General features: G+C 34.2%; 1 protein-coding gene across 3 annotated transcripts; it reads right to left on the reverse strand.

Moving 5' to 3' along the window:
* Positions 1-25,529, reverse strand: LOC113889664 (calcium-activated chloride channel regulator 1-like). Of its 3 annotated transcripts, none has more exons than XM_027536657.1 (15): positions 24,231-25,528; positions 23,188-23,368; positions 22,023-22,163; positions 21,682-21,829; positions 20,807-20,915; positions 17,445-17,625; positions 15,206-15,433; positions 14,179-14,403; positions 10,084-10,261; positions 8,346-8,446; positions 7,765-7,989; positions 7,377-7,647; positions 6,612-6,782; positions 5,853-6,092; positions 1-879 (listed from the first exon to the last, which is right to left on the reverse strand). In XM_027536657.1, the coding sequence occupies exons 2-15, from the start codon at positions 23,344-23,346 to the stop codon at positions 539-541; spliced, it is 2,718 nt and encodes a 905-aa protein (XP_027392458.1). In that variant the 5' UTR covers positions 23,347-23,368; positions 24,231-25,528; the 3' UTR covers positions 1-538. The 3 variants fall into 3 exon arrangements, with proteins under 3 accessions (XP_027392458.1, XP_027392456.1, XP_027392459.1); XM_027536655.1 differs by having other exon boundaries at positions 383-879; positions 24,235-25,528; XM_027536658.1 differs by lacking the exon at positions 23,188-23,368 and having other exon boundaries at positions 383-879; positions 24,231-25,529.
* Between the last annotated feature and the right edge of the window lie 1,061 nt (positions 25,530-26,590).

The raw sequence follows: 26,590 nt of genomic DNA on the forward strand, positions 1-26,590 counted from the left end.
TTTGCCAACAAAGATCCATTTACTCAAAGCTATGGTTTTTCCAGGAGTCATGCATAGATGTGAGCATTGGACTATAAAGAAGGCTGAGTACCAAAGAACTGGTTCTTTCAAACTGCGGTGCTGGAGAAGACTCCAGAGTGTCCCTTGAACTGCAAGATCAAACCAGTCTATCCTAAAGAAAATCAACCCTGGATATTCATTTGAAGAACTGTTGCTGAAAATGCCAATATTTTGGCCACCCGATGCTAAGAGCTGACTCATTGGAAAAGATCCTAATGCTGGGAAAGATTGAAGGTAAACAGAGAAGAGGGCAGCAGAGGATGAGATAGTTAGCATTACTGACTCAAATGAACATGAATTTGAGCAAGCTCTGGGAGTTGGTGATGGACAGGGAAACCTGGCATGCTGCAGTCCTGGAGTCGCAAAGAGTTGGACACAATTTAGCAACTGAAGAACAAGAAAATAGCAAATTAAATCCTAAATAAATGTGTACCAACTATGTATAACATTGGTTATCAGTGCTGACACAATTCCTAGTTTAAAATACAGAGAAAATCATTGGTAATCCTAAAATTGCCAGAGTGATTTCAGAAATCTTGGTACCCAGATCATGGACACTGTCTTCTGGTAGAGGAATAAATTTGATTGCTTGTACAATGTGAGAAACCTCTGAGATGAGATTGGCTTCATTAATGGCTTGGACTGAAATATAGAATTTGGTGCCATTTTCTACTCTAAAATGTTCTGGCTTAAATTCAAAATTTTCTTTTGAGCCGGCCTCCTTAGGTATTAGATTAGAAGTATTCACTAAAGTCGCATTGTCAAAATCTTCTTGACGATCCATGAAACTCTTACTTATTCTTATAACGTAGCTGTTGGCTGGAAAATAAATAGATATTTCATGTATGTTAAGATCACTAGGATGCCTTATTGCTATCACATCAGTTTATATTTAGGGGTCCATCAGGAATGCACACTGGTTTTTTTGTCTGGTTATTCCATCTTCTTTAAGAACACATATATGAACAGTTTTTTATCTAGTTATCTAATCACAAAGAATTTAATTCAGAATTGTATATTACTAAAAATGGAATATAGATTTAAAAATAGAAGTATGAAGAACTGAGTCTACTTTTGATTTAGAACAAGGAACACAATAATGTTTGAATATAGTAATGACGTTCAGTAACATTCAATACCCTTTGTCTATATTATTTTTCATTAAGCTGAGAAAGGGAGTACTAGGATGTATGAGTAGGAAAGCAGATAAGTAGAGTGGGAGCCAGGGATAAAGACAAAGAGCAAAGGAAGGCAGAGAATTTAGAATGTGTACTAAAAATTAAACATGTTTAGGAGCTAGGCAGACTTTAATTTGTACCTTAGTTCTACTTTCTAGCTGTAACAAAGAAAACTTTAATTAATCTTTCTTACCTTAGTTTTCTTATCTGTGAAAAAGAGAATCAGTCATTCAATTCAACAAATATTTATGGAATTTTATATATGAACATTATATAATGCAATGTATAATAATACATGAAAAGTGTTTAGCACAATGTCTGGAACTTAATAAATGTTTGAAATATTAGCTATTATTATTGTTATTTTATCAAGAAAGGAAAGAAAGATGCTGACAAATGTTTCATTCAAAATGCTTTAGAAATCTACAGGAGCCATAAATAAAGAAATATATTTTAACATGAAATGTGATGAACAATAAGACATAAAATATCTTTTTTTGCAGTGACTTTATTTTTTCATGAAATATTGAATATTTTCTAGTATGTGGTGAATAGCTTAAATTTATTATTTTCTTTTAAATTCAGGCCCTATGCCTCACATTTGGGTCTTCTAATAAATAGGTCCTATCAATCTGATCTAGTCCACTACTCTTCATATCCTCTCTGCATTTAATTTCTGTGGATCTAACTATCCATCCATCCATTCATAAGATGAATACCATATGATTTCACTTATACATAGCATCTAAAAAACAAAACAAATGAACAAATATAACAAACTAGAAATAGACTCATAGATACAGAGAACAAATAAGCATTGGCTAAATGGGAGGTGAGTAGGGGGAATGAGTGAAATAGGTGAGGGAGATTAAAAGGTACAAACTTCCAGTTACAAAATAAATGAACCACAGGGACGAAATGTATGAATTAAATGTGAATTAATGTGAATTAAGTGAATTAAGTAATATTTAAATATTTAATTTAAATATTTCATTGTGATATTTTGCTTTCTTGACTTTGATCATATTATTTGATTCCTTTTCTCCCTGACATGAATCCCTGGAATGTGCCTCCCTCTCCCTATCTATGCAAATTGTACTTATTCTTCAAGGCCCACCCAACAGGAGGTCCACTTTCTTCATGAAGTCTTGGTCATGTATTTCATCCCTTGGTAACTCTCTTCCCTGAACTCTATTGCATGAAATTTAGTTTTCCAGTTTTATAGAGGTTCAGTTTATCTTTCCAATTTGAATGTACTATTCTTTAGGACAAAAATATGTTTTATACTCCTTTTGTATGAACTAGAGTACCTGGTACTGTGTTTGGCATGTATTTGGCCTCCTTAATTACTTCTAGGCCCCAACAGACATGAAAAGGTGCTCAGTCTTAGCAATCATCAGGGAAATGCAGATTAAAACTACCTCACACCTGTCAGAACATACATTATCAAAAAGACAACAAATAACAAGTGTGGTAAGAAGGTGGAGAAAAAGGGAACCTTCTCATCCTATTGGCGGGAATGTAAATTGGTACAGCCACTATGGAAAACAGTATGGATATTATTAAAATCAAAAATAGAGCAACCATACAATTCAGCAATTCTGCTTCTGAATGTTTTTCTGAAGAAAACAAAAACACTAATTTAGAAAGATATATGCACTTCTATGTTTGTTGCAGCATTATTCACAGTAGCCAAGATATAGAACAACCTAAGTATCCACTGATAGGTGAATGGATAAAGAAGATGTGGTGTGTGTACAAACAAACCTGTAATGGAATATTACTCACTCATAAAAAGAATGAAATCTTGTGTTTTGTGACGTGAATGGACCTAGAGGGTATTATGCTAAGTGAATTAAGTCAGACAGCTAAGATGAATACCATATGATTTCACTTATACGTGGCATCTAAAAAACAAAACAAATGAACAAATATAACAAACTAGAAATAGGCTCATAGATACAGAGAACAAACAAGCATTGGCTAAATGGGAGGTGAGTAGGGGGAATGAGTGAAATAGGTGAGGGAGATTCAAAGGTACAAACTTCCAGTTACAAAATAAATGAATCATGAGGACGAAATGTATGGAATGGAGAGTATAGTCAATAATACTATAGTAACTTTGTATGGTAACAGATGGTAACTAGACTTAAAGTGGTGATCATTTTGTATTGTATAGATATATCAAATCACTATATTATATACCAGGAACTAACTTAGTGTTGTAGGTCAATTATACTTTAATAAAAATACTACTTTTTGGCCAAAAACAGTTATTCAGTTGATGCCCAAAATGACAAAATTAGTGGATCATAAAATATTAAAATTATATCTACATGTTTTAGTATTTCCAAGTCATCTAGTCTGATTTGCATATATGACTGGTATGGAAATTGGGTCCCAGTAAACTTAAGTTTATCACAGATCCCTGGTGGCTCAGATGGTAAAGCATCTACCTACAGTGTGGGAGACCCAGGTTTGATCCCTGGTCAGGAAGATCCTCTGGAGAAGGAAATGGAAACCCACTCCAATACTCTTGCCTGGAAAATCCCATGGATGGAGGAGCCTGGTAGGCTATAGTCCATGGGGTCACAAAGAGTCGGACACAACTGAGCGACTCCACTTTCACTTTCAAGCTTAAGTTTTTCTTTTAAAATTATATAGATAATTATTTATTTTTTCATATTGCTAATACTTCCTTTTGTAACGAGTAGGGGTAAAATCTGGTAGAACTACATCTTCCTATTTGTTACCAGGAGAGAGGGAGATCAGATCCCACCTGTTTTACGTATTTGAGGTTAAACACAGTGAAGTTCTTTCTTTCCCAATGTATGTATGAAATATTTTCTTCCATCTTTTAGTTTCTATAATCAGTATAAGGAACATTTATTGTGAATCCAGTCTTGATCTAAAGACTTGGTCTTAACTGAATTCAATTTTAGAATTAAACATTTAGTCAGATAGTTTCATTTATGGATTTCTAAGTGGCAGTATTTTTTCTTTTCACCATATTTTTAATGGTCAAGTGTATTTCAGAAGCTGTCATGATAAGAGTCTCAGTATTGAAGTACAAAGAGCTCTTCATAGGTATTTTATGTTTCCTTTGACTTCAGAATGATTTTTTTCATTGTATAATAATGACAAAGAGAAATATAGCTACATAGGAAGTGAAAGATTAAGAAGCATTATTTCTTTTGAGAGAGCCTATAGTAAGGGATGTATTATAACACAAGGGAAAGAGCATTAAAAGTGACTTTTCAGCACTAACAACCTCTGAGATATTGTCTGTTGATATGCATATTGCTTTCATTTTACCACCTTAAAGGGAAAATAACAAGATTGGCTTTATCCTATGAGAATCTGCTAGTCTAGCACAACACTGGAATATGGTAGACATTCAATAAACACTAATTTAATTCAGTTAAATTTAAAGCAAAGCTAAAAGTGATTTAAACTTTTAAGAATGTGGGCAATTTATTATGAGGAAGTTACAGTAGTTATGTATGGATGTGAGAGCTGGATTATAAAGAAAGCTGAGCACCGAAAAATTGATGCTTTTGAACTGTGGTGTTGGAGAAGACTCTTGAGAGTCCCTTGGACTGTAAGGAGATCAAACCAGTCAATCCTAAAGGAAATCAGTCCTGAATATTCATTGGAAGGACTGATGCTGAAGCTGAAACTCCAATACTTTGGCCACCTTATGTGAAGAACTGACTCATTGGAAAAGATCCTGATGCTGGGAAAGATTGAAGGTGGGAGGAGAAGGGGACAACAGAGGATGAGATGGTTGGATGGCATCACCCACTCGATGGACATGAATACGCTTTGAATAAACTCCGGGAGTTGGTGATGGACAGGGAGGCCTGGTGTGCTGCAGTCCATGGGGGTCACAAAGAGTCAGACATGAGTGAATGATTGAACTGAACTTGAATGAATAAGATAATTTGGCATTGAAGTTTAATTCAAACTTCATAGCTAAATCTCTGCATATTATCCTCTCTCTCTCTCTGGGACATCTTCACTTAACTTTCCTAACATCTCTCATTCTTTAAGACTTAGGTCAGTTATAGTCTTCCCTGAAAAGCCCTTTAAGATATACCTTGTGATCTTAACTCTCAACTAGAACTGGCTATCCAATGGCGTATCTCATCATATTCTGTAAAATTATCTGTTTATTTGCAGAAAGTGTCTTTTCCACCTAACTGTTGACAATAGGGATTATTTCTTATGAACCTAACAACATTTGAAAATTTAAAAAAAGATCAATGAATGAATGAAATTGTTCAAGTACAGATATACTTAGAAAAAATTTTCCCTGTTAGGGAGAAAGGAATGCAAAAGAAAGCTGTTAAGTCAGTCTTCTAAGATGGTTCATATTTTGAGAGGCAGTTTGGCACAACACGATCTGATAAGAGTGAGTTTAACTACTAATTTATTAAATATAGAAGTAATTTGGGGCAGTTCATTATCTCTTCAGGCTTATGTTTTCACATACATAAATGGGTGACCCATAGTAGACCATCTATGCATGTTATTTATAAATAGGACATTAGAAAATATTTAGCAAATGAAAGCCAATGTATGTAATATTTTAAAATGTAATATCAAACTTACCTTTTCCTTTATCTAGGACATTGCCAGGGGCTGTCCATGAAAGTTGAATATAATCATCTTTGAACTTAGCCTCAAGATCTGTAATTTTACTGGGTGGGAACACAGAAGGGTGATTACCAGGAGGAGGAGCTCCTGATACAGTAAATGACCCTCCAGAGGTTAGTCTGCTAAAGTCTTCTATTTTAGCTTTTGCCAGGTCATCTTTGACTTCAGGTCTGGGTGGGTTCAGTATAATTTTACCTACCAAAAAAAGAAATTTTGTAACTTTTCATATTGTGATGTCTTTTCATATAATCTCATTTGCAGCTGTAGATAGTTAATGTTGATTGATAGCAGCCATTGAAAAAGTAACAGCTTTTAGTGAAAAAAAAAAGCTTGTTCTATTGGTGTCATTTTAAAATTGATGAGGAGACATTATGAAGTGTTAGTCCTATCATTTAACTTATCCGTCTTACTTCTTGATTCTAAATTCTCCAATGACAAAGATGGTGCCTTACTAATTTTTGTAGCTCCAACATCTAGCAAAGTGCTTGCCACAGTAAATTTTTTTCAATATAAATGAAGTGAACTTGGGAGATGTAAAGAAAGCATATTGTAAGTGTAGTCCTATGCTAGTTCCCTTATCATAAATATGGTTTTGAAACAAAGAGGTGATTATATAACTATATAGTTAGGTTTCCCACAGTACCTTTTATTTTGAATGCTTGCCACATTAATTTACCTAAATAAATGACACATTTCTGTTTTAATGCTACTTACCGTTTTCAACGTAGCCTGGAACATATAGAACTTTGTTCTGTGGTTGTCTTAAATTTAGCCTAGCCGTGTTGTTTCTTGCCTGTGCATGTACTTTTAAACTGTATCTACCATTTCCATAGTAATCTGTAAAGTATCTTGAGTAGATGCCATCATTCTTGACAGTATCAGCACCTTGATATTGAAATGTTATATTAGACATACAACAAAGTAAAATATGACAATATCAGCTGTGTATGAGCACTAGTGATGGAAGCTCTTTTGTGAGATAGCATAGCACAATTTTCTAAAATATATGAATCCTAGAATCAGACTACTTGAATTCGAAGCTTGGGTTGACAACTTGCTAAATCTTGACTTTGAAAAGGTCTAATTCATAGTAAGCATTCAGTTAATATTAGCTATTATTATTTCATAAGATAATCCTAACAAAAAAGAAAAATATAACTAAACTGGAAAAAGATATGCAAAACACTGACACTAACGAAAATAAAAAATTATTGTGCTCTTGGAAAAAATAAAAATTTTTTTTTCATTTTACATGGAAAAAATAAAATTACTTATAAAATTCAAAGAAGATAAATGTACTCATGTCTATACCTAGACAAGATAACTAAGTAAAAAGTTAAAAAGCTTTAAAAACATTAAAATTAAATTTAATTCACCTAAAATATGTTTCATTAGCATATATAGGAAATAATGACTTTTGAGGCATGTGACTATAGTAGGATTTTAAGTTCAGTGGAAGTAGATGCAGATTGTTATTACCTGCACCATTGTCCCAGAGCTCCAATGTTACTTGATGTCCATCTTCGGTTTCTATAATGGCTATTACACTGATTCCCAGTACAGGCAAAAACCCTTGACTGACTTGTGCATAAACAATCATTGGGCTAGGATAATGTGCTGTATGTTGACTCATGTGAGCTGTTGCAATTACTGGGGGTATAGTAGGACTTCTTGCTCGAGTGGTCACTGTCACTGTTAGCATTTGAGAGCTGGCATGATTATTTAGAAGGCTGTAAGTCCAAGTACCTGTCTAAAAATTAAAAAAAAAAAACTATTTGAGAGCTTTTGTAATATTTTCCTACTCCCATGTGAGATGTTATTTTCATTTTTTTCCTTAAAGCATGGAGAAAATAAAAAATATTCTTACCTCTGCAATACCAGGTATTTGCAGACGAGCAGATCGAATATTTAACTTATCTTCTTTGAAATCCGAGGTTTTATATTTCTTTCCTTTTGGATCTTGGAGAACAATTTCTGGTTTTTGTATTGTCCATGTGACAACAAAGAAAGTGTCATTTCCAACTGTACTGTCTACAGGCACTGTGCCGTTTACTCTTTTCCTTCCTGTAATTTTCAAGGCTTTGCTTTCCAACTGTTACATAAATATAAACAAATCACATGAAACTGATTTGTTATTCCAGTTACAACATTTCAAAGTTTAGTCAGTTCAGAGTAATTCTAAATATACTTTTAAGATTTTAATTAAAATAACTAAGAATTATTTTGAAGAATTTTGCAAATAAAATGCATTTATATTGATAAAAATAGAAGGATCAAAGAAAAAGTGTCTGTAAATATTACATAAAGCAAATTCAATAAGGATGTTTTCTGGACACCCAAAATGTTTTCAGGCAGATAAGTTATTTATTAGAGAAAGAAACTACTATTTAGGATAATAAAAATGTGTTACAAGTGTGAAAAGGCAAAGAATTTTTTAAAGATACCAACCTGAATAGCCTGCTGAGTGATGCTTCCACTTCTAGATGAAATTCTACTGAAAGCATTAGTAAGGCCAGTTATGTCTTTATTGGCAAAAAAACGATATCCTCCTAAAATGGAATTTTGTTTACTTTTATAATTTTATTTTATTAAAAAAATTTATTGGAGTATAGTTAATTCACAATGTGTTAGTTCAGGTATACAGCAAAATAAATCAGTTATACAAATGCATTTATCCATTCTTTTTTAGATTCTTTTTCCATATAGATCATTACAGAATATTGAGTAGAGAGTTCCCTGTGCTATATAGCAGGTACATACACACACACACACACACACACACACACAAAGTAGTGTTCATATATCAATCCCCATCTCCCAGTTTATCCCTCCTCTACTCCTTTTGCCCCTGGTAACCGTAACCATGTTTGTTTTCTACATATGGTACTCTGTTTTCATTTTGTAAATAAGTTCATTTGTACTAGTTTTTTAGATTCCACATATAAGTGATATCATATGATATTTGTCTTTCTCTAATTTACTTCACTCAGTTTGACAATCTCTGGGTCCATCCATGTTGCTGCAAATGACAATATGTTGTTCTTTTGTATGACTGCATAATATTCCATATTGAAGGCAGGAGGAGAAGGGGACGACAGAGGATGAGAAGGTTGGATGGCATCACTAACTCAATGGACATGAGTTTGAGTAAGCTCTGGGAGTTGGTGATGGACAGAGAAGCCTGGTGTGCTGCAGTCCATGGGGTCACAAAGAGTCAGACATGACTGAGTGACTGAACTGACTGAATATTCCATATGATACTAATTTTAAGTGGGAAAATCATTTGCTATTATGCTCTTATCAATATACTCTAAAATACATTTTAAAATTTCTTTCTAAACTTACAAAAGATGAATTTCCCAGACTTTAGGAACTTTTATTATATCAGTATCCTAGATGTAATGCTACAATAAGTAAACCTTGCTCAAAATATATTAGAAAAAAGGAAAAACTGGCCAAAAAAAAAGTTTTTAATCATTAGATTTAAGTGCTTGCCACATTAGTAAAGCTGATGTAATCTCTAAATAATGTTATGAAAATTAAAGATATTTTTTTTAAACTAGCTGCTTATTCTCTGGTTATATCTAAGATACACCAAAACAATTAGAGAATGACAGTTTAGAATAAAGTAAAATTGATTAAATGCAGATAATAAATGATACAGGAATTAATGAAGAGGGAGATAATTTAGGTGTCAGAAGCTGGAAAAGAATGGATTACAGAGAGCAAGATTTGGTATTCAGGTCTCTGACTATAGCCTTGGGCAAATAATTTGTGTTCTCTAGGTCTTACATTTCTTCCTCAATGAAATAGTGCTATCTGAATCTCTACTATAAGATTAAGCAGGTAAGATACTGAATATTCCAAGAATTTTGGAACTGCACTTGAGTAAGTCCATAGTGACCATGGAGAAAGAAGGTCATCTTGATGGTACTGGTAAAAGTGATGAGAAATGAATGAAGACAGAAAATGTTGACTAATGTTAAAAGAAGCTAGTTATAGGTAGAAATAGAAAATGGCAATGGGAGAAGAAAGACATTAATTTGAAGGATGAGGACAAGGAAAGGACAAAGATTAATTTTTTAAGACAGGAAAATTTTGAGCAGTTTGTAGTTTAAGGGGAAAGAGCTCCTGGAATGAGAGAAACTGAAAATGTATGTATTCAAATTCTATTTCAAAGGTTTACCTGTCATATTTGACAATGTCTCCAGTTCTTTGGCAGCAGAGGGTCCCAGAGCAATGGTGTGGATGATTGCACCACTTCGTTTTACATCCTCAAAGCATGAATTTATTTCATTATCTTCCCCATCAGTTAATAGTATGATTTCAGAACCAGAAGTACTCTGGTCACTGTGGATAATTGCCTGATAGTGAAAACCCAGATTATTAATTAGATTATATCTAAAAAAACTAAGAATAAACTTGTTCTTTGGTCTTGGAGAAGTCATTATGCATCAGAGTAGGCAAAGGGAAACTTTGTATTGTCATTCCAGGTTGAGTTGGTTTGAAAATGAGTATAATGTACAATGGTCATGTAGGTTTCCAAAGGCAGGATGTTAACAGTGCTTTCACATATACGCAAACTACCCAAGAAAGAAAGAATAAAACACTTAGAACACTATCTAACTCACAGTAAATACTCAGTGAATGTTAGCTATTATTATTATCTCAGGAGGTACTTGGGACAGAGGCGGATGACCCAGACAGTTTTGAAAGTTTGCAGACTAGACATTTGTAAAGCTGTGACTGAAGGCCAGTGTGCAAAGTTAAATGATGTGACTTGTGCTTTTTAGTGCATAAAAGCTAGTTGATAATTGAATCTCAGGGTTTCCTGGAAAAAAATTGATGTGTCATGAAGAGTTCATGAATTTATCAAGTATTATAATTTGGAGGAGTATTTTCCCGATTTTTTTTACTAAGAGTAGTGACTAAGACAATTTACTCAGACAAATTGAGAATAAATTCTAGCTCTGCCATTTGCCAAGTAGAATAGCTAGTGTTTAGTCTTTTGGAGAAGGCGATGGCACCCCACTCCAGTACTCTTGCCTGGAAAATCCCATGGATGGAGGAGCCCCGTGGGCTGCAGTCCAGGGGATCGCTAGGAGTCGGACACGACTGAGTGACTTCACTTTCACTTTCATGCATTGGAGAAGGAAATGGCAACCCACTCCAGTGTTCTTGCCTGGAGAATCCCAGGGACGGCAGAGCCTGGTGGGCTGCTGTCTATGGGGTCTCACAGAGTCGGACACGACTGAAGCGACTTAGCAGCAGCAGCAGTCTTTCATTTATGTATATAAATATAATTTATATTTATAGTAGGGTTCTATAAATAGCTCAGATTCTTTACCAACTGAACTATCAGGGAAGCCCAATAAATAGCTCAGTGTAATGATTACTTTTTTGAACTTCAGAGTAAGAAAGATCAGGTTTTGAACCATGGATTTGCCAATTACTGACTATATGATCTTGAGAAAGATATTTAATTACTCTGAAAATCAGTTTTTGTGTGCAAAATGGGCATGGTAATAGTGCCTGACTAAATAGTAATGATAACAATAAAGTAAAATTATGAATGTAAAGCATTTAACATAGGCACTAATGTAATATGTGCTTAATAAATTTCAGACATTTTATTATGATTCTGTAAGTAAAAACATGATTTCATTATATAAGTAATTAAGAGGTTTTTACTTGTTTGAATGTATTGATGATATGATATAATCTCTTCAGCTATAGAGTCTGGTCAAAATGTTGTAAGAAATATATCAAAGCATATTAATAAAAACATATATGAATCAATGTGTGCAAACAGGGTAACACATTCCCAAAATATAGCACTCTCATATTTTAGAATTGAATAAACATACATAAGAATTATGATTTTTAATAGCAATCCTTTCTTGGGTACTTGTTTAATATTTTTATTGAATTATAGTTGATTTACAATGTTATGTTAGTTTCAGGTGTACAACATACAAATTTTCTATTTTGTGAATTATATTCTAAAGTCATTACAAAATAATGACTATGTTTCCCTGTGCTGTACAATGTATCCTTGTTGCTTATTTATTTTATACATAGTAGTTTATATTTCTTAATACAATATCCTTATATTGCAGCCTCCTCTCTCTTCTCCCCACTGATTACCACTAGATTCTTCTCTGTATCTGTGAGTCTGTTTTGTTATATACAGTTGTTTGTGTTATTTTTTAGATTCAGCATATAATTTATAACACAGTTTTTGTCTTTTTCTGTCTGACTTATTTACTAAGCGTAATACCCTGTAGGTCCATCCACATTGTTGAAAATGACAGAATCTCCCTTTTTTTGCTGAGTGATATTCCATTGTATATATGTATATATACATACCTACACACTGTGCTGTGCTGTGGTTAGTCATGCAGTCGTGTCCAACTCTTTGCAACCCCATGGATGTAGCCCGCCAGGCTCATCTGTCCATGGGGATTCTCCAGGCAAGAATACTGGAGTGGGTTGCAATGCCCTTCTCCAGGGGATCTTCCCAACCCAAGGACTGAACCCAGGTCTCCTGCATTGCTGTCTGAGCCACCAGGGAAGCCCTACGTGCACTACATCTTCTTTATTCATTCATCTCTTGATGAACCCTTGATTTGCTTCCATATCTTGGCTGTTTTAAATGATGCTGCTATGAACATTAGGGGAGCAATTATTAGTCTGACATAGTTCTCATAATTAAATGAAATAAGTACTATTATTTCTTTTTCCCCCAAAGAAAAAGAAATGCAAGAAGGCAGAGTGGTTGTCTGAGGATCATGACCTCAGGTGTCATCACTTCATGAAAAATAGAAGGGGGAAAAGTGCAAACAGTGACAGATTTTCTTTCTTGGGCTCCAAAATCACTGCAGACATTGACTGTAGTCATGAAATTAAAAGATGGTTGCTCCTTGGAAGGAAAGCTATGACAAGCCTAGACAATGTATTGAAAAGCAGAAACATCACTTTGCTGACAAAGCTATGGTTTTTCCAGTAGTCATGTACGAATGTGAGAGTTAAACCATAAAGAAGGTTGAATGCCAAAGAATTGATGCTTTCGAGTGGTGCAGGAGAAGACTCTTGAGAGTCTCTTGCACAGCAAGGAGATCAAACCAGTCAATCCTAAAGGAAATCAACCCTGGATATTCTTTGGAAGGACTGATGCAGAAGCTGAAACTCCAATCCCTTAGCCACCTGATGCCAAGAGCTGATTCATTGGAAAAGACCCTGATGCTAGGGAAAATTGAGGGCAGGAGGAGAAAAGGATGGTAGAGGATGAAATGGTTAGATAACATCACTGACTCAATGGATATGAGTTTGAGCAAACTCCGGGAGATAGTGAGGACAGAGGGGCCTGGCGTTCTGTAGTCCATGGGATTGCAAAGAGCTAGACACGACTTAGCAACTGAACAACAACAACTATTACTTTCCATATTTCATTAATTGAAGAAACAGATTTTCTGAGTTGAATAACTCATCCAAGGTCCTTTTACTAGTGAATAATAGAACCACAATCTCAGGTTTGTCTGGGTCTGGAAGTTATGTGTTTTCTTAAACCAATATGCTTTACAGCAAATATACATCACGAGCAAAGCCAAGAGATGACATTAACTAGTGGCCCAGATACAAGTAATAATCTCCACTTTTTAGCTGAGGCAATGAGAGAATCAATGAAGGGAAGGAAATACTTTTCTGTTTTTGTGACTGAAAGAATATAAATAGGCTAAAACAGGGCTGTCTTATGTTGGAAGAAATTCAGATGAGTACTGGATGCAGTTGAATATAGTGCTCAAAAGTTGCTTGCAACTTTTGATTTCACAATTTTTATTTCAATAAACTTCTACCCACATATCTTGAATTTGGTACTATGCTTGAGGAACTACCTCTATTTCTGTGATTTTTAAATGTCAATTTAATTTGATGAACTGAGATTTTCTTTATCCATACTATAAAAATATTACTAATCTCCCTCTTCTACAATCTCCTTAACAGCATTATTTTTTTCCTCATAGTGATTCAGGCTATGTAATGCTAAAAAAAAGAGGAGTTTCTCAGTAAAATCATGATGATTATGTGCTCACAGAATTTTTCTTCCCTTTAATCACTTCTCAGTGGAACTCCATTTTTCAGGAGTATGGACAATAGAAATTCTTCTAAAATTATTTAAATGAGAGACCTCTAAGCTCATGACACTTGTTCTAAGAGAGCTGGAGAAAATTAAAAGGAACAATAAATGTGAATGGTATTTAGAAAAGCATTTTTATTTTACCTGGAATCCTGCTTTGAGCCCTCTACAAATTGAAGTTCCACCATTAGCTACTTGAGGCAGTTTTGCGGTGATCTTTTGGTAAACATTATCATCAGTTATTCTTGTTAGATGATTTTGGATTTCAGCAACACTGTCAAATGTAACCATCCCAACTAAAGATCCCTTTTCAATAACTTGAATCAAGTATAGTTCTGCTGCTTGATTCATTTGAAAGAGACGGTCTTCCTGTAAGAAAAAAGATGTCTGAACAATTCCTGAGTTTCCTCCAATCCTAACAGATTGGTGAAAGACAAAGTTTATGGGTCAGAGATCATGATAATAATTGATTACTCTATTTTAGAGTTTAGCTTCATTATATTAAAAAGAATATTAATGAAAAATTAAAAATTAGTCATGCCTTACTTGGAAAAGTCTTTAAAAATTTATACCTTCTTTTTTAACAATAAGGAAATCATTTTAAGATGCACACAAAAATGTTTTTTGCAATATAATTTTTGATAAGAAAATTTTTGTACTGGATACAAAAATATCCAGTAATGGGAAGTTGACTAAATTATATTATGTGCATATGATACAGTCATTAAAAATTGTGTCATGTAATCATTTTTTCCCTTGGGGAGTATTTAAGGTATAGTAAGTAAAAAAATCATATTATAAAAATTATGTAAGATATCACATTTTTGAGGAGGAAAGACAAATACATGAGCAGAAAAAAATAGGAATGACATGCTCAGTGGTGGAATTATGGGTGATTTTTGTCTTTTTTCTTTGTTCAGTTGTGTTACTTCCTGTTTGTTAGAACTAAAAGTTAAAGAATAGACATCATCCATGATACAATAACTTTAACATTTATTTTATTTTAGTATATTATCCTCTAGTGCTTGTCCACATAAAATCGTCGTACTAAAATTTGTTAGAATAATAAAAATATTTTTTACTTAGCTTAGTAGAGCTGAACCTAAGATTAAATTGTATTTCTATTAGCTTAAATATCTTAATTAGGAGAGCTAACAAATAAATGTCTTACTGCAGACATGCTTCCAGATTTATCAAGTACCAAACAGACTACCCGCTGTTTGGACTTGAGCAATGAAAATGTAGGATGAGTCGGTGGATTCATTTCTGTCATGGGAGATGTATTCTGAAAGTCAACAGAGTTCATGATTACATCCCATGTGCTTTTGCCATTGCACATTTTGTTTTGTAGGTTTGGAGCTTCTGTATTGTGTGTTTTTTCTGTACAAAATTCAGTCACCTGGAAAAAATCAATTGAAAGACAATAATAGGTAACTGATGAACCATTATCTTCCTTTCCAAACATATACTTGGCTGTCTTATACGTCCTCCACAGATTTTATCTCTTGACAAGTAAAAATTATTTCATAATCTAACATTCTCACATCCATTTTGTATATTGAGTGGAGAGAAAGCAAAGTGAAACTGTCAGTATGCACTGGAAAGTCATTTGGTGATTCTTTTAGGTATAGGTTGATCATAACACTGGGGGACGATGATGGCTGAGACAACTGCCTAAGTTGTGGGAGTAATGAAATTTCAAGGAAGAACATAATGGACTTGAATATTTATTATTTCAGAGCATATTTCTCCTGGGTCTGAGCTTATGCCCTAGGCATAGATGCTACGCAGTGTAGTTAGTTTATGTTACAATAATTAGAAGGGAATATTATTACATACAAGATATATAGTTAGGGTACAGTACTTATCTCTGAGCCGTATCTTATATAGCTAGTCGTGCTACATATTTCAATTACATGGTTTTCTTTCTTCATTGTTATTTATTTTCCAGGTAGGCAGCATGAGTTATCTCCTCAGAGGCAAATGCTTTGGAATTTATAGTTTGGTGCAGACAGTACATTTTCCAATTATCCTCTTGTGTTACGTGATCTGATATCTATTGGATGCTCAATTCTTTAGCTACCTTTGTGGATCCAGATGCAACAGATTATAATGAAAGATCTAGAATCACACTTCAAATACTCCCAGAAGGGAACTTTATTAGGCTGGAAAACAATTTATACTTAAATATCTCATTGGATTTCTATAGGAGTTTTAGAAGAAAATATAAAGTCTACATTTTTACTCAAGTCTTTCATTATTAATGCCCTAGATTTCACAATTTTAAATCTTATTGGAAATAATAGGCCTTTACAAACCTCTACCCTTAGAAGTCTATGTTATTAGTAATTTTATTTATGAAAACTTGCGCCTTTTAAACCTAGAGGTAGTATGCTTTATTTTGATTAGTTGTTTTTGATAACTTCATAGGTTTTGTATTTAAAAGTCTTTTTTATGTGTTTGGAAACTTTCATTAGGTAACTATAATATGCTTACATTAATTAAGTTGAATTTACCCAGAGAAAGAGACAATTCCCTATTATCCAAATATTTTATACATTTAAAAAATGAAAAATTTTAAGTTTATTTTGTACTCACCTTATGCTAAGTACTGTGATCATACTTTATTTATATTAATTCTTATAAAACTAACCACAGTAACACTGTAAAGTGAGTATTATAATTTTCGTTTAAAAAGCTAGAGAATTAAAATCTTAGATTTAGCAATTTGCTCTTAGCAATGCAGCTTTAAAATGACAGACTGGAGTTTTATATCAGCTCTGTCTAACTCCAAGGCACTTGTTCTTCTCTTCTGAGCTTCATACATTTAACCAGATATTTCAAGTCAAACATTAGCATTAGAACTTGAATTATTGTGTTGTTATTTTTTAATTGGTCAGATTGGTGATTGTGAACCATTCTGCTTTTGTTGTTCTGTAGAGACAGAGCCATTTATGTTTTCAAAATATCACTTTGCAAAACTTAGTGTACTTTAGTGTGGAGGTAATGGAAAACAGAGACTGTCAGTACTTTCCAAAGCTACAGAATGAATTACTTTGGAAAAGTAGTATGAATTGAATAACACTTAGAAGAAAAAATTAAAAGTAAAGTTGCAGTTCTAGACATAAATCCACAGAAGTCAACTGAGGAAAGCAATGTTATAAGAAATTCTGTGATGCTAATAAGAAGGATACAGTTCTACCTCTGAAGGAAAAACAAAACAAAAGAAAACAGAATAGTGAGAAAGGGTGGAATAATTTCCAGATACACACTGGCAGGACTGAATAAAATAGCTGTTAATTAACTGTCTTAGTAACTTTCCTTATTTCTATTGGTATGGAAAATTCAGCTTCCCTAATTAATTTTCCCCAGAGGCTTCCTTTGTGAGACTAGAAAAAGAAGGTACTTACAGAATGGAGACTTGGCATAAACATAATGGATTCCTTTGCAGTCTGGGATTTTTTTGGAAGGAATGTACATTTTGCTTCATACAGCCCTGTCTGTGAGTCACGTCTGCATAGACTTGTTATACAGCTGCCTCCAGGGCATTTCTTGAAAACCACATTAATACCAGTAATATGAGTTGAACATCTATAGTGAAAGAATTAGATTACATTTATCCATGAAGGCCAGATAAATTATGAATTAATATTAATATCCTAAAATCATTCCCTCAGTGATATTTTGCTATAGACCATGTACCATCATTCCATTTTAACAAAAGTAGGCAGAGCGTCCTACCCATTTACTATCAGTTTCAACAAGAACAATGATGTTAGTTTCTATTTATCAATAGTTGTTGCTTGTGACCTTGAGCTAAAGATGATAATTCCTTACAGGCACATGGAAATTGAATTAAGAGACACAGAGGAGTTGCTCCCTAATGGGTAGGGAAGATTCAACGTTATTCTTAACACTCTCTTAAATTTCTTATGTATGCTACATATATACTTTTATAGATAGACATGTATATTGCTATATAAGTGTTTACATATACACATATATAAATACAAGTATTATGTATATTTGTATGTGAGAGAAGCCCATGCACATTGCTTTGGAAACAGTCTCAAGGATATATAACCCCAAGTGGATGGAAAGGAAAGACACTTACGGAAGAAGCATTTAAATTGAACCTTAAAGGATGAGCAAGCGTTGTCTGAATAAGGGTGGTGGTGCTGGGAGGAGTTGCATGGGAAGAGGTGAGATTAATTAGTGTCCTGGGTTGAAAGCCTAGGCTGTGAAAAATTCTAGGTGGCTTAGTACACATAAAGCAAACAACACAAAGGCATTTTTCTACCACACTTCTTTTTTCTAATTTTTATCCTAAAGACTTATTTCCTATTACACTGATTTCAGTTGTTCTTTCGTACTCATTAACTACTCCATGTGCCTGATAGTTTTAATTTAAATATCTCATCTATTCAAAAATAGGACCTATCTAAATCTGTCCAGTTTTTTCCTTATAAAATCAGTTTTCTCACTTATGAAAAGTACTCCTTTTCTTTAAGCTCAAGATTAAATGAAAATGAAATATATTTAACAGGAGGTTGTAACAGTTTAGTTAATTTCAATGAAACAGATTCACATTGAAAAGCTATGAATCAAATGGAATGAAAGATTGTGTAGGAAGTTGAACTCTAATTCTCAGATCTTAAGGTTTAGGTTACAACTTTTTTCTTTCTTTTTCTTCTGATAATTTGTTGTTGTTCAGTTGCTAAGTCAGGTTCAACTCTTTGCGACCTCATGGACTGCAGCACGCTAGACTTACCTGTCCTTCCCCATATCCCAGAGATTGCTCAAATTCATGTCCATTGAGTTGGTGATACCACTCAACTATCTCATCCACTGTCGCCCCCTTCTCCTCCTGCCCTCAATCTTCCCCAGCATCTGGGTCTTTTCCAGTGAGTTGGCTCTTCACATTAGATGGCCAAAGTATTGGAGCTTCAGCTTCAGCATTAGTCCTTCAGGACTAATTTCCTTTAGGATTGACTGATTGGATCTTCTTGCTGTCCAAGGGATTCTTAAAAGTTTTCTCCAGCACCACAATTCAAAAGCATCAATTCTTCAGCGTCATTTTTATGGTCCAACTTTCACATCCATTCATGACTATTCGAAAAATGATAGCTTAGACTATACAAACCTTTGTTGGCAAAGTGATGTCTCTTCTACCTAGGTTTGTCGTAGCTTTTCTTCCAAGGAGCCAACATCTTTTAATTTCATGGCTGCAGTCAGTGTTCACAAAGATTTTGGAGCCCAAGAAAGTAAAAATTGCCACTGTTTTCACTTTTTCCCCACCTTTTTGCCATGAAGTGATGAAACCAGATACCATGATCTTACTTTTTTGAATGTTGAGTTTTAAGCCAGCTTTTTCACTTTCCTCTTTCTCTCTTATCAAGAGATTCTTTAGTTCCTCTTTGTTTTCTGCCATTACAGTTGTATCATCTATGTATCTGAGGTTGCTGATACTTCTTCTGAAAATCTTGATTTCAGCTTGTGATATGTTCAGCCTGACATTTTGCATGATGTACTCTGCATAGAAGTTAAATAAGCAGGGTGACAATATACAACCTTGACTTACTCCTTTCCCACCTTTGAACCAGTCAGTTGTTCCATGTCAGGTTCTAACTGTTGCTTCTTAATCAACATATAGGTTGCTCAGGAGCCAGGTAAGGTGCTCTGGTGTTCTCATCTCTTTAAGAATATGTCACAGTTTGTTGTGATCCACATAGTCAAAGCCTTTAGCATAGTTGATGAAACAGAAGGTGATGGTTTTCTGGAATTCCCTTACTTTTTCTAGGATCCACCAAATGTTGGCAATTTGATCTCTGTTTCCTCTGCCTTTTCTAAATTCAGCTTATACATCTGGAAGTTCTTGGTTCACATCCTGCTGAAGCCTAGCTTGAAGGATTTTGAGCATAACCTTACTAGCATGTAAAATGAGTGCAATTGTACAGTAGTTTGAACATTCTTTGGCACTGCCTTTCTTTGGGATTGGAATGAAAACTGACCTTTCCCAGTCCTGTGGCCTCTGCTGAGTTTTCCAAATTTGCTGGCATATTGAGTGCAGCACTTTGACTGCATCATCCTTTAGGATTTGAAATAGCTCAGTTGGAATTCCATCACCTCCTCTGGCTTTGTTTGTAGTGATACTTTCTAAGGCCCACTTGACTTCACAATCCAGAATGTCTGTTTCATGGTGAGTGGCCACACCATTGTCTTTATTCCAATCATTAAGATTTTTTTTTTGTATAGTTGTTCTCTGTATTCTTGCCACTTCTTAATCTCGTCTGCCTCTGTTAGGTCAATTACCATTTCTGTTGTTTATCATGCCCATCCTTGCATGAAATATTCCCTTGATATCTCCAGTTTTCTTGCAGAGATCTCTAGTCTTTCTCACTCTATTGTTTTCCTCTACTTCTTTGCATTGTTCATTGAAGAAGGCCTTCTTAGCTCTCCTTGCTATTTCCTGGAACTCTGCATTCAGTTTAGTATATCTTTCCCTTTCTCCCTTGATTTTCACTTCTCTTCTTTCCTCAGCTATTTAATACAACCCCATGAATAATGAAATTATTCCCCAATTTTGGTTGATCTTTATTCCAAAGTGTAATACACAGAAGTTATTCAACATATTTGTAGTGCAACAGGTTGGATTTTGCCATTAATTGGGCAAGCACTCAGCCACTGAGATAACCTTTGTTGGCCTAGTATAGAAAATTAAAAAGTCATAAATGAAAAAATTTGAAAACAGATTTGTTCAGTAGGATGATACCTTGTTGCTTCAATAGTGTTCTTTCTGGAAATATAGAATGGCTGGTCCACATTATACTCATCAAATATTCCCCAGCGGAGATGGGCCCACTCATGGACAAATACTCTGCCTATGAGAGAATATTGCCACTTATAAATTTGCATTTACATTATAGATATCCCTGCTTTTTGAAAGTTCATTTAAACCACTTCACTTTTATGAAGAATCCATCTTAGTACCTGTTTTCACTAATGGAAAGAAATTCAAAGAAGATTTTTGCTTTTATGAAAAAAAGGTCAAAAGCTAAAATAGTATTCAGCACTTGTTTTGCAGCCAGCAGTTTTACAACAGCACACAAACAGAGCAGGAAGAGCAGCATCATCAAGCTTCTCTGTGCTTAGCATCTTGGTATCAAACCCTATAGATCTGAACTCTGTCTGTGAACATCTGTGCTATATCTCGACATATTTTGTGCATCTGTTAGCAAGATGTGTCCTCAGGTAATTGCTTCATGCTGTATACCATTTTGACTTATGAACGGTTGCATAGGAACACTGCTTTGGGATAGTAGGGAATCCTGTATTTAAATCCAATCTCCTTATATTTTAAGTCTCCCTTTCCCACATAATCAATCTAATTCAGTCAAGGAAATCTAGAAATTGACAACTTTCATTAGCCCAAAGAAGTTAAACTGGGTTGGTATCAATAAATGGCTTTTTAAAATTAATTTTATTATTAAACACACATAGAAAAAGAAATATAATTAGTTGAACATAACCAATAAATTTCCAAACAAAGGTATTTTTTCCTTTAAAAAATTTAAGAATACATTAATCACAATGTTACATTTGTTTCCAGTGGAAATAAAAATAGAAGTATAAAATAGACAACCCTACCTCGGGACCCATAGATGTGGAAATTATTAGTCAACAAGAAGTTTGGAGTAAAATGTATATATTTTCCTTTTTCTCCACACCTTCCATATTGAAGTGTATAGGGATCATCTCCATATTTTAGATAGGGATTAGCAACTATGACATCTGCCTAAAAAGCAGAACAAACAAACCAAAACAGACCCCAATAACAAGAGAAACAAGAAATTTTTCATCTAAAGTAAGACCAGCAAAATTGCTAATTTAAATAGTAGTCATTAGTAATTACTAAAAAATTATGAGTATTAATTTTTAAAAATCACAGGGAGAAAGAAATAGTTTAGGAGCTAAATAAAATTCCCTACCTGGTCATATGATTCTTGTTTTGGTATGAAGTACTCAGATTTTGATTTCCAGGTCATTGGAATTAAAATGCTCACATTCCTGAAATAAACTCTTCGTTTGGTGGCATGAAACAGGTAAGTAGAAGCTTCAGTTACCATTTCCTGACAAAATTAAATTGTAGTAACAATTTAATTGTAATTACCTTGTAGTAACAATTTCACAATGAACTTGAGAGTATACATACAAACAATAAGCACCCTTCCCCAAATATTTTGTCAAAGACTAACTGAAAAATAGATTATACTTTACTGTATCTCTCTAGTCTGTAGACTTTCATTTTTGTGTACTTAGAAATTAATTCTTTAGTTTTTATCTATCCATATCTGCATTCAGCATGATGGGTTGGAACTGAGAGTGAGGGTGTTAGGTGAGATATAAAGGTGATTAAGATTCAGAGTCTGTTAGCAAGTTGCTTATTGAACTGAACAGAGATGCTTAAAATTGGGCTGGAAGTTTGAAGTTTGGTAGGTTTTAAATTGCTGTTAATTGAAAAAACTATTTTGCTAGATTCATTTTGAGTTATCTTCTCATATGGAATGTGCTCATAAAATGCAAAGTTATATCAAGCAGTAATTTTCTAAAAATATATAGGTTATTTGCTTCAAATTCTGTTTTTGCTACTTATTATATGATTATAAAAATCACTTAACTTCTCTCAGTTTATACAAGGGTAACTAGTAATCTAAGAATTTCAAAATTTTCAGAATTGAACAAATATGAAGAATGAAAAAAATTGAAAAAATGTATAAGATAATGACCTCTAGAGAGGGTTTAAATGTAGGTTAGTTATGTAAACCTTATAAAAAGTAAACTTCATAAAGATAAAACTTGAAAATCATTCTCCAGTAGCTTGAAGGTCTTTATTTTAGCTTACTGTATTGAAAAAACATTAGTAGTTTGAATTTCATGATTCATTAGGGACTAACTAATGCTACTAATATATGATACATAATACTTACACTAAGCAGATATTAATCTTGACAGTTTAGATACATGCCATATAAATGATGAGTATTGTCAAAGCAGTTTTGGAAAGTTATAACTCTGTGTGAATGTTTATGACTAAGCAACATGAGTTGAAAATACTTAATGAAATAAAAATAAATGAATAAATTTTTATCTCACCTTTATGTTTTCAATGAGTTTTTCATCTTCTGGCACACTGGGGTTAATTGCAATGACAATGCCATCATACCCATTGTTAATCAAATTTACCATTGAACTTTTCATTCCAGGCAAGAGATGCAAAGTTAGGAACAGAATAACATTCAGACAGAGCACCATTTTTGCACATGTTACAGTAAACCTATTGGAAATGTAAGGAAAGTATTTATGTATCTGTTAACTCAGAGATATGACTCTAGCAGCAGCAGCAGCAGTTTGTACTCTGTTCTGCCGAAAGATTTATGGTCTGCTGAAACACTCATTTTTAGGCCCAGAGGACTGACCAATAAAATAACCACTCTACATTTTAAGCAAGAAATAAAGAAGGTTATTATGTTAGTAGTAAGTTACAGTATGAGGACAAGTAACATAGAGATATATATGCATGTATATATACCCTTGTAGCTTATTTATTTTATACATAGTCATTTGTATCGCTGTTCTGCCAAAAGATTTATGGTCTGCTGAAACACTTTCAGGTTCAGAGAATTGACCAGTAAAATAACCACTCTACTCTTAAATAAGCAGGAAATAAGGAAGGTTGTTATGTTAGTAATGTTACCGTATGAGAACAAGTAATATAGAGATAATTATATATACATATGTACATTGCCAGGGGGCTTCCCTGGTGGCTCAGATAGTAAAGAAAATGCCTGCAATGCAGGAGACCTGGGTTCGATCCCTGGGTTGGGAAGTTTCCTGGAGAAGGGAATGGCAACTCACTCCAGTATTCTTGCCTAGAGAATTTCATGGAACCTGGCAGGCTCCAGTCCATGGGATCGCAAAGACTCAGACATGACCAAGTGACTAACACACACACATATACATTGCCACAAGAAATACATGTGTGTGTGTATATATATATATACACACACACACACACAAACATATATCACCAAATTAGAAAAGCTTCTACATCTAGATCCAGTTTGGAGTACCAGTTGGAAGATCCACAAGTAGTATAGCAAGAAACAAATATATACATCACCAAACTGGGGACATACCTACATCCAGATTCAGGCAATGCTGGAAGACCCTGGAATAGCACTCTGGAGTCCTCAATTGAGAAGTCCCAGACATGTGTCCACCCACACGTGAGACTTCAAGGTGCCGTCCAAAGGAGTCCTACTTTTATTGCCAAACTGCAAGCTGATAATCATCATGTAAATATACAGTTCTGACTAATAAGCTAAATGCTGGTATCGCTAGTCATGTCTCAGAATGTTCACTGATCCCTGGGAGCTGGCCAGATTCTCAAGGCTCAGGAAACTTCGTAACTCATTCCATTCCTTGTGACTTATTCCCTTCCTTATTTGTTAGTTCCCCAAAACTACTTTCACCATTTCTGCTGATTAGCAGCTTGTTGTGTAACTCCTTTCGAGGTCTCTGTTCAGTCAAGGCCTATCATTTCCTCTGAAGTCTGAACAAGACTACTTCTATTACTTTCCCCAACATTCAGCCTCAGCATTGTTTAGACTGAAGAGCAGAAGAATAAGGAAAGGTCTCTCTAGCAGTTTTCGTAATGCATTAAGATAGATAACATTTCCATATGGTTAATAAGAACAATACAATCAAGATCATCAACAGTGAGTTAAACAATGCAGAAAACAATATGGCTCAGTGGGAGACTGAGAAAAGAAAATGTCCCACCGAGAATGAGAAGTATGCTTTTGGACATTAATACCTACATCCATTAATTTGTTAGCTGCAGTAATAGTAACAATAAAATGTTCTAATAAAGTAGAGTGATGCTTATTTATAAATTCTTTTTATAAATCTGTAATTCTTTTGCTTCTTCTAGGATTTTATGTAGGAGTTCTAATGGTAAGCTAATATCGGGGACAGGTAAAGTAGGAATTAACATTTGAGTCTGCAACAATTGTTCTTTTACAGGAGAGCAATAGTATGTGGTTCCTTTCTTATATAAATGATCTATATGTGCTAAACATCCTGAAAATGGAACTTCTAGCCAATAATTAGAGGTTGTGTTTAAATCATTGATTATAACACAAATAAATTGGAAAGTGACTTCAAGAAGTATTTTATAAGATTGAGGAAAAATAGTCCATTTGATCAAGTTTTCTAATAAGCAGGATTCCCAGATACAAGAAGTCTGGCCACAGAGTAGTCCCTTGGCAGCTCTCCCACAGTCCGTTAATCAGTGGGTGTGGTTATTGAAATCCAAACAGTTTTCTGTGAAATGGGGTAACCAAAATTCTTTTCCAAAGGCAATGGTACATTATAATGCAATATAGTCCCATTGCACCAAGCTTTCTCACGTCCAGCTTTTCCTTTATTAATATATAATGATTAATATATAATGATCTTTAGTTATTCATTCTTTAAATATTTTTCTCTAAGCATATACTTTGGTAGACATTAGTATTTCTTGGGCTTTGTCCTTTTGAACAAGGTAATACAGTGTTTGATTAGAACACATAGTCCATTTAAACTTTTAAATTATATGTACAGTTTGATCTAATCTATTAATGAAGCATTGAACAATAGTAAGAAACTTTCATAATCTTAACTGAGCTAATATGGTTTGAAAGTAGTAGGTATCCATTTAGCATTAATAGTTAAAGCTTGGGCTATATCTTTATCAGTGTGTTATAATCTAGATTCTAAAGTCTCTACATTCATAGAATTCACTAAACCTGTCACAGTGCCACTAGTCCCTAATAGAATATCATACCATGCTCATTTTATTTGCATTTAGATTGAATAGGAAAGGTTATATTTAAATGTAGTATTAATTTCTGGTAATGATGGCCTACCTGGGTACATGATTGAAAAATCTTAACAAATGTATGAAATAAAACATCAGATGAGAATCTAAGACAATAACAAGATCCATCAAGGTGCCTCTTCCATTACTCTATGAGTTATTAAACCGTATTAACAAGAAAACTTGTGTTAAAGGTACCTTTTGTGTAATATTTCCATTGTATAGATGTAGAATAGTAGTATTTTTACAGGAATTTATAGTACTTTATTGGGAAGATTCACTGGAGGAGAGCATGGCAACCCACTCCGGTATTGTTGCCTGGAGAATCCCATGGACAGAGGAGCCTGGTGGGCTAGAGTCCATATGGTCGCAGAATCAGACACGACTGAAGCGAGTTAACACACACACAGGTTTGTCATAGCTTTCCTTCCAAGTGGAAAGCATCTTTTAATTTCATGGCTTCTGATATTGTCCACAATGATTTTGGAGCCCAAGAAAATAAAATATGCCACTGTTTTCACTTTTTCCCCATCTATTTCCCATGAAGTTATGGGACTGGATGCCATGATCTTAGTTTTTTGAATATTGAGTTTTAGGTGAGCTTTTTAATTCTCCTATTTCACCTTTATCAAGAGG

The sequence above is a fragment of the Bos indicus x Bos taurus genome, chromosome 3, assembly GCF_003369695.1.
Source record: "Bos indicus x Bos taurus breed Angus x Brahman F1 hybrid chromosome 3, Bos_hybrid_MaternalHap_v2.0, whole genome shotgun sequence".
NCBI lineage: Eukaryota > Metazoa > Chordata > Mammalia > Artiodactyla > Bovidae > Bos > Bos indicus x Bos taurus.

Excerpts from the sequence above, each read along its gene's own strand:
- LOC113889664 (XM_027536655.1), bottom strand. Across the intron at positions 20,916-21,681 it reads CCACATCTATGGGTCCCGAG|GCAGAGTATTTGTCCATGAG; the intron begins GTAGGGTTGTCT and ends ATTCTCTCATAG. Across the intron at positions 10,262-14,178 it reads GGCTCAAAGCAGGATTCCAG|GCAATTATCCACAGTGACCA; the intron begins GTAAAATAAAAA and ends TTTCACTATCAG.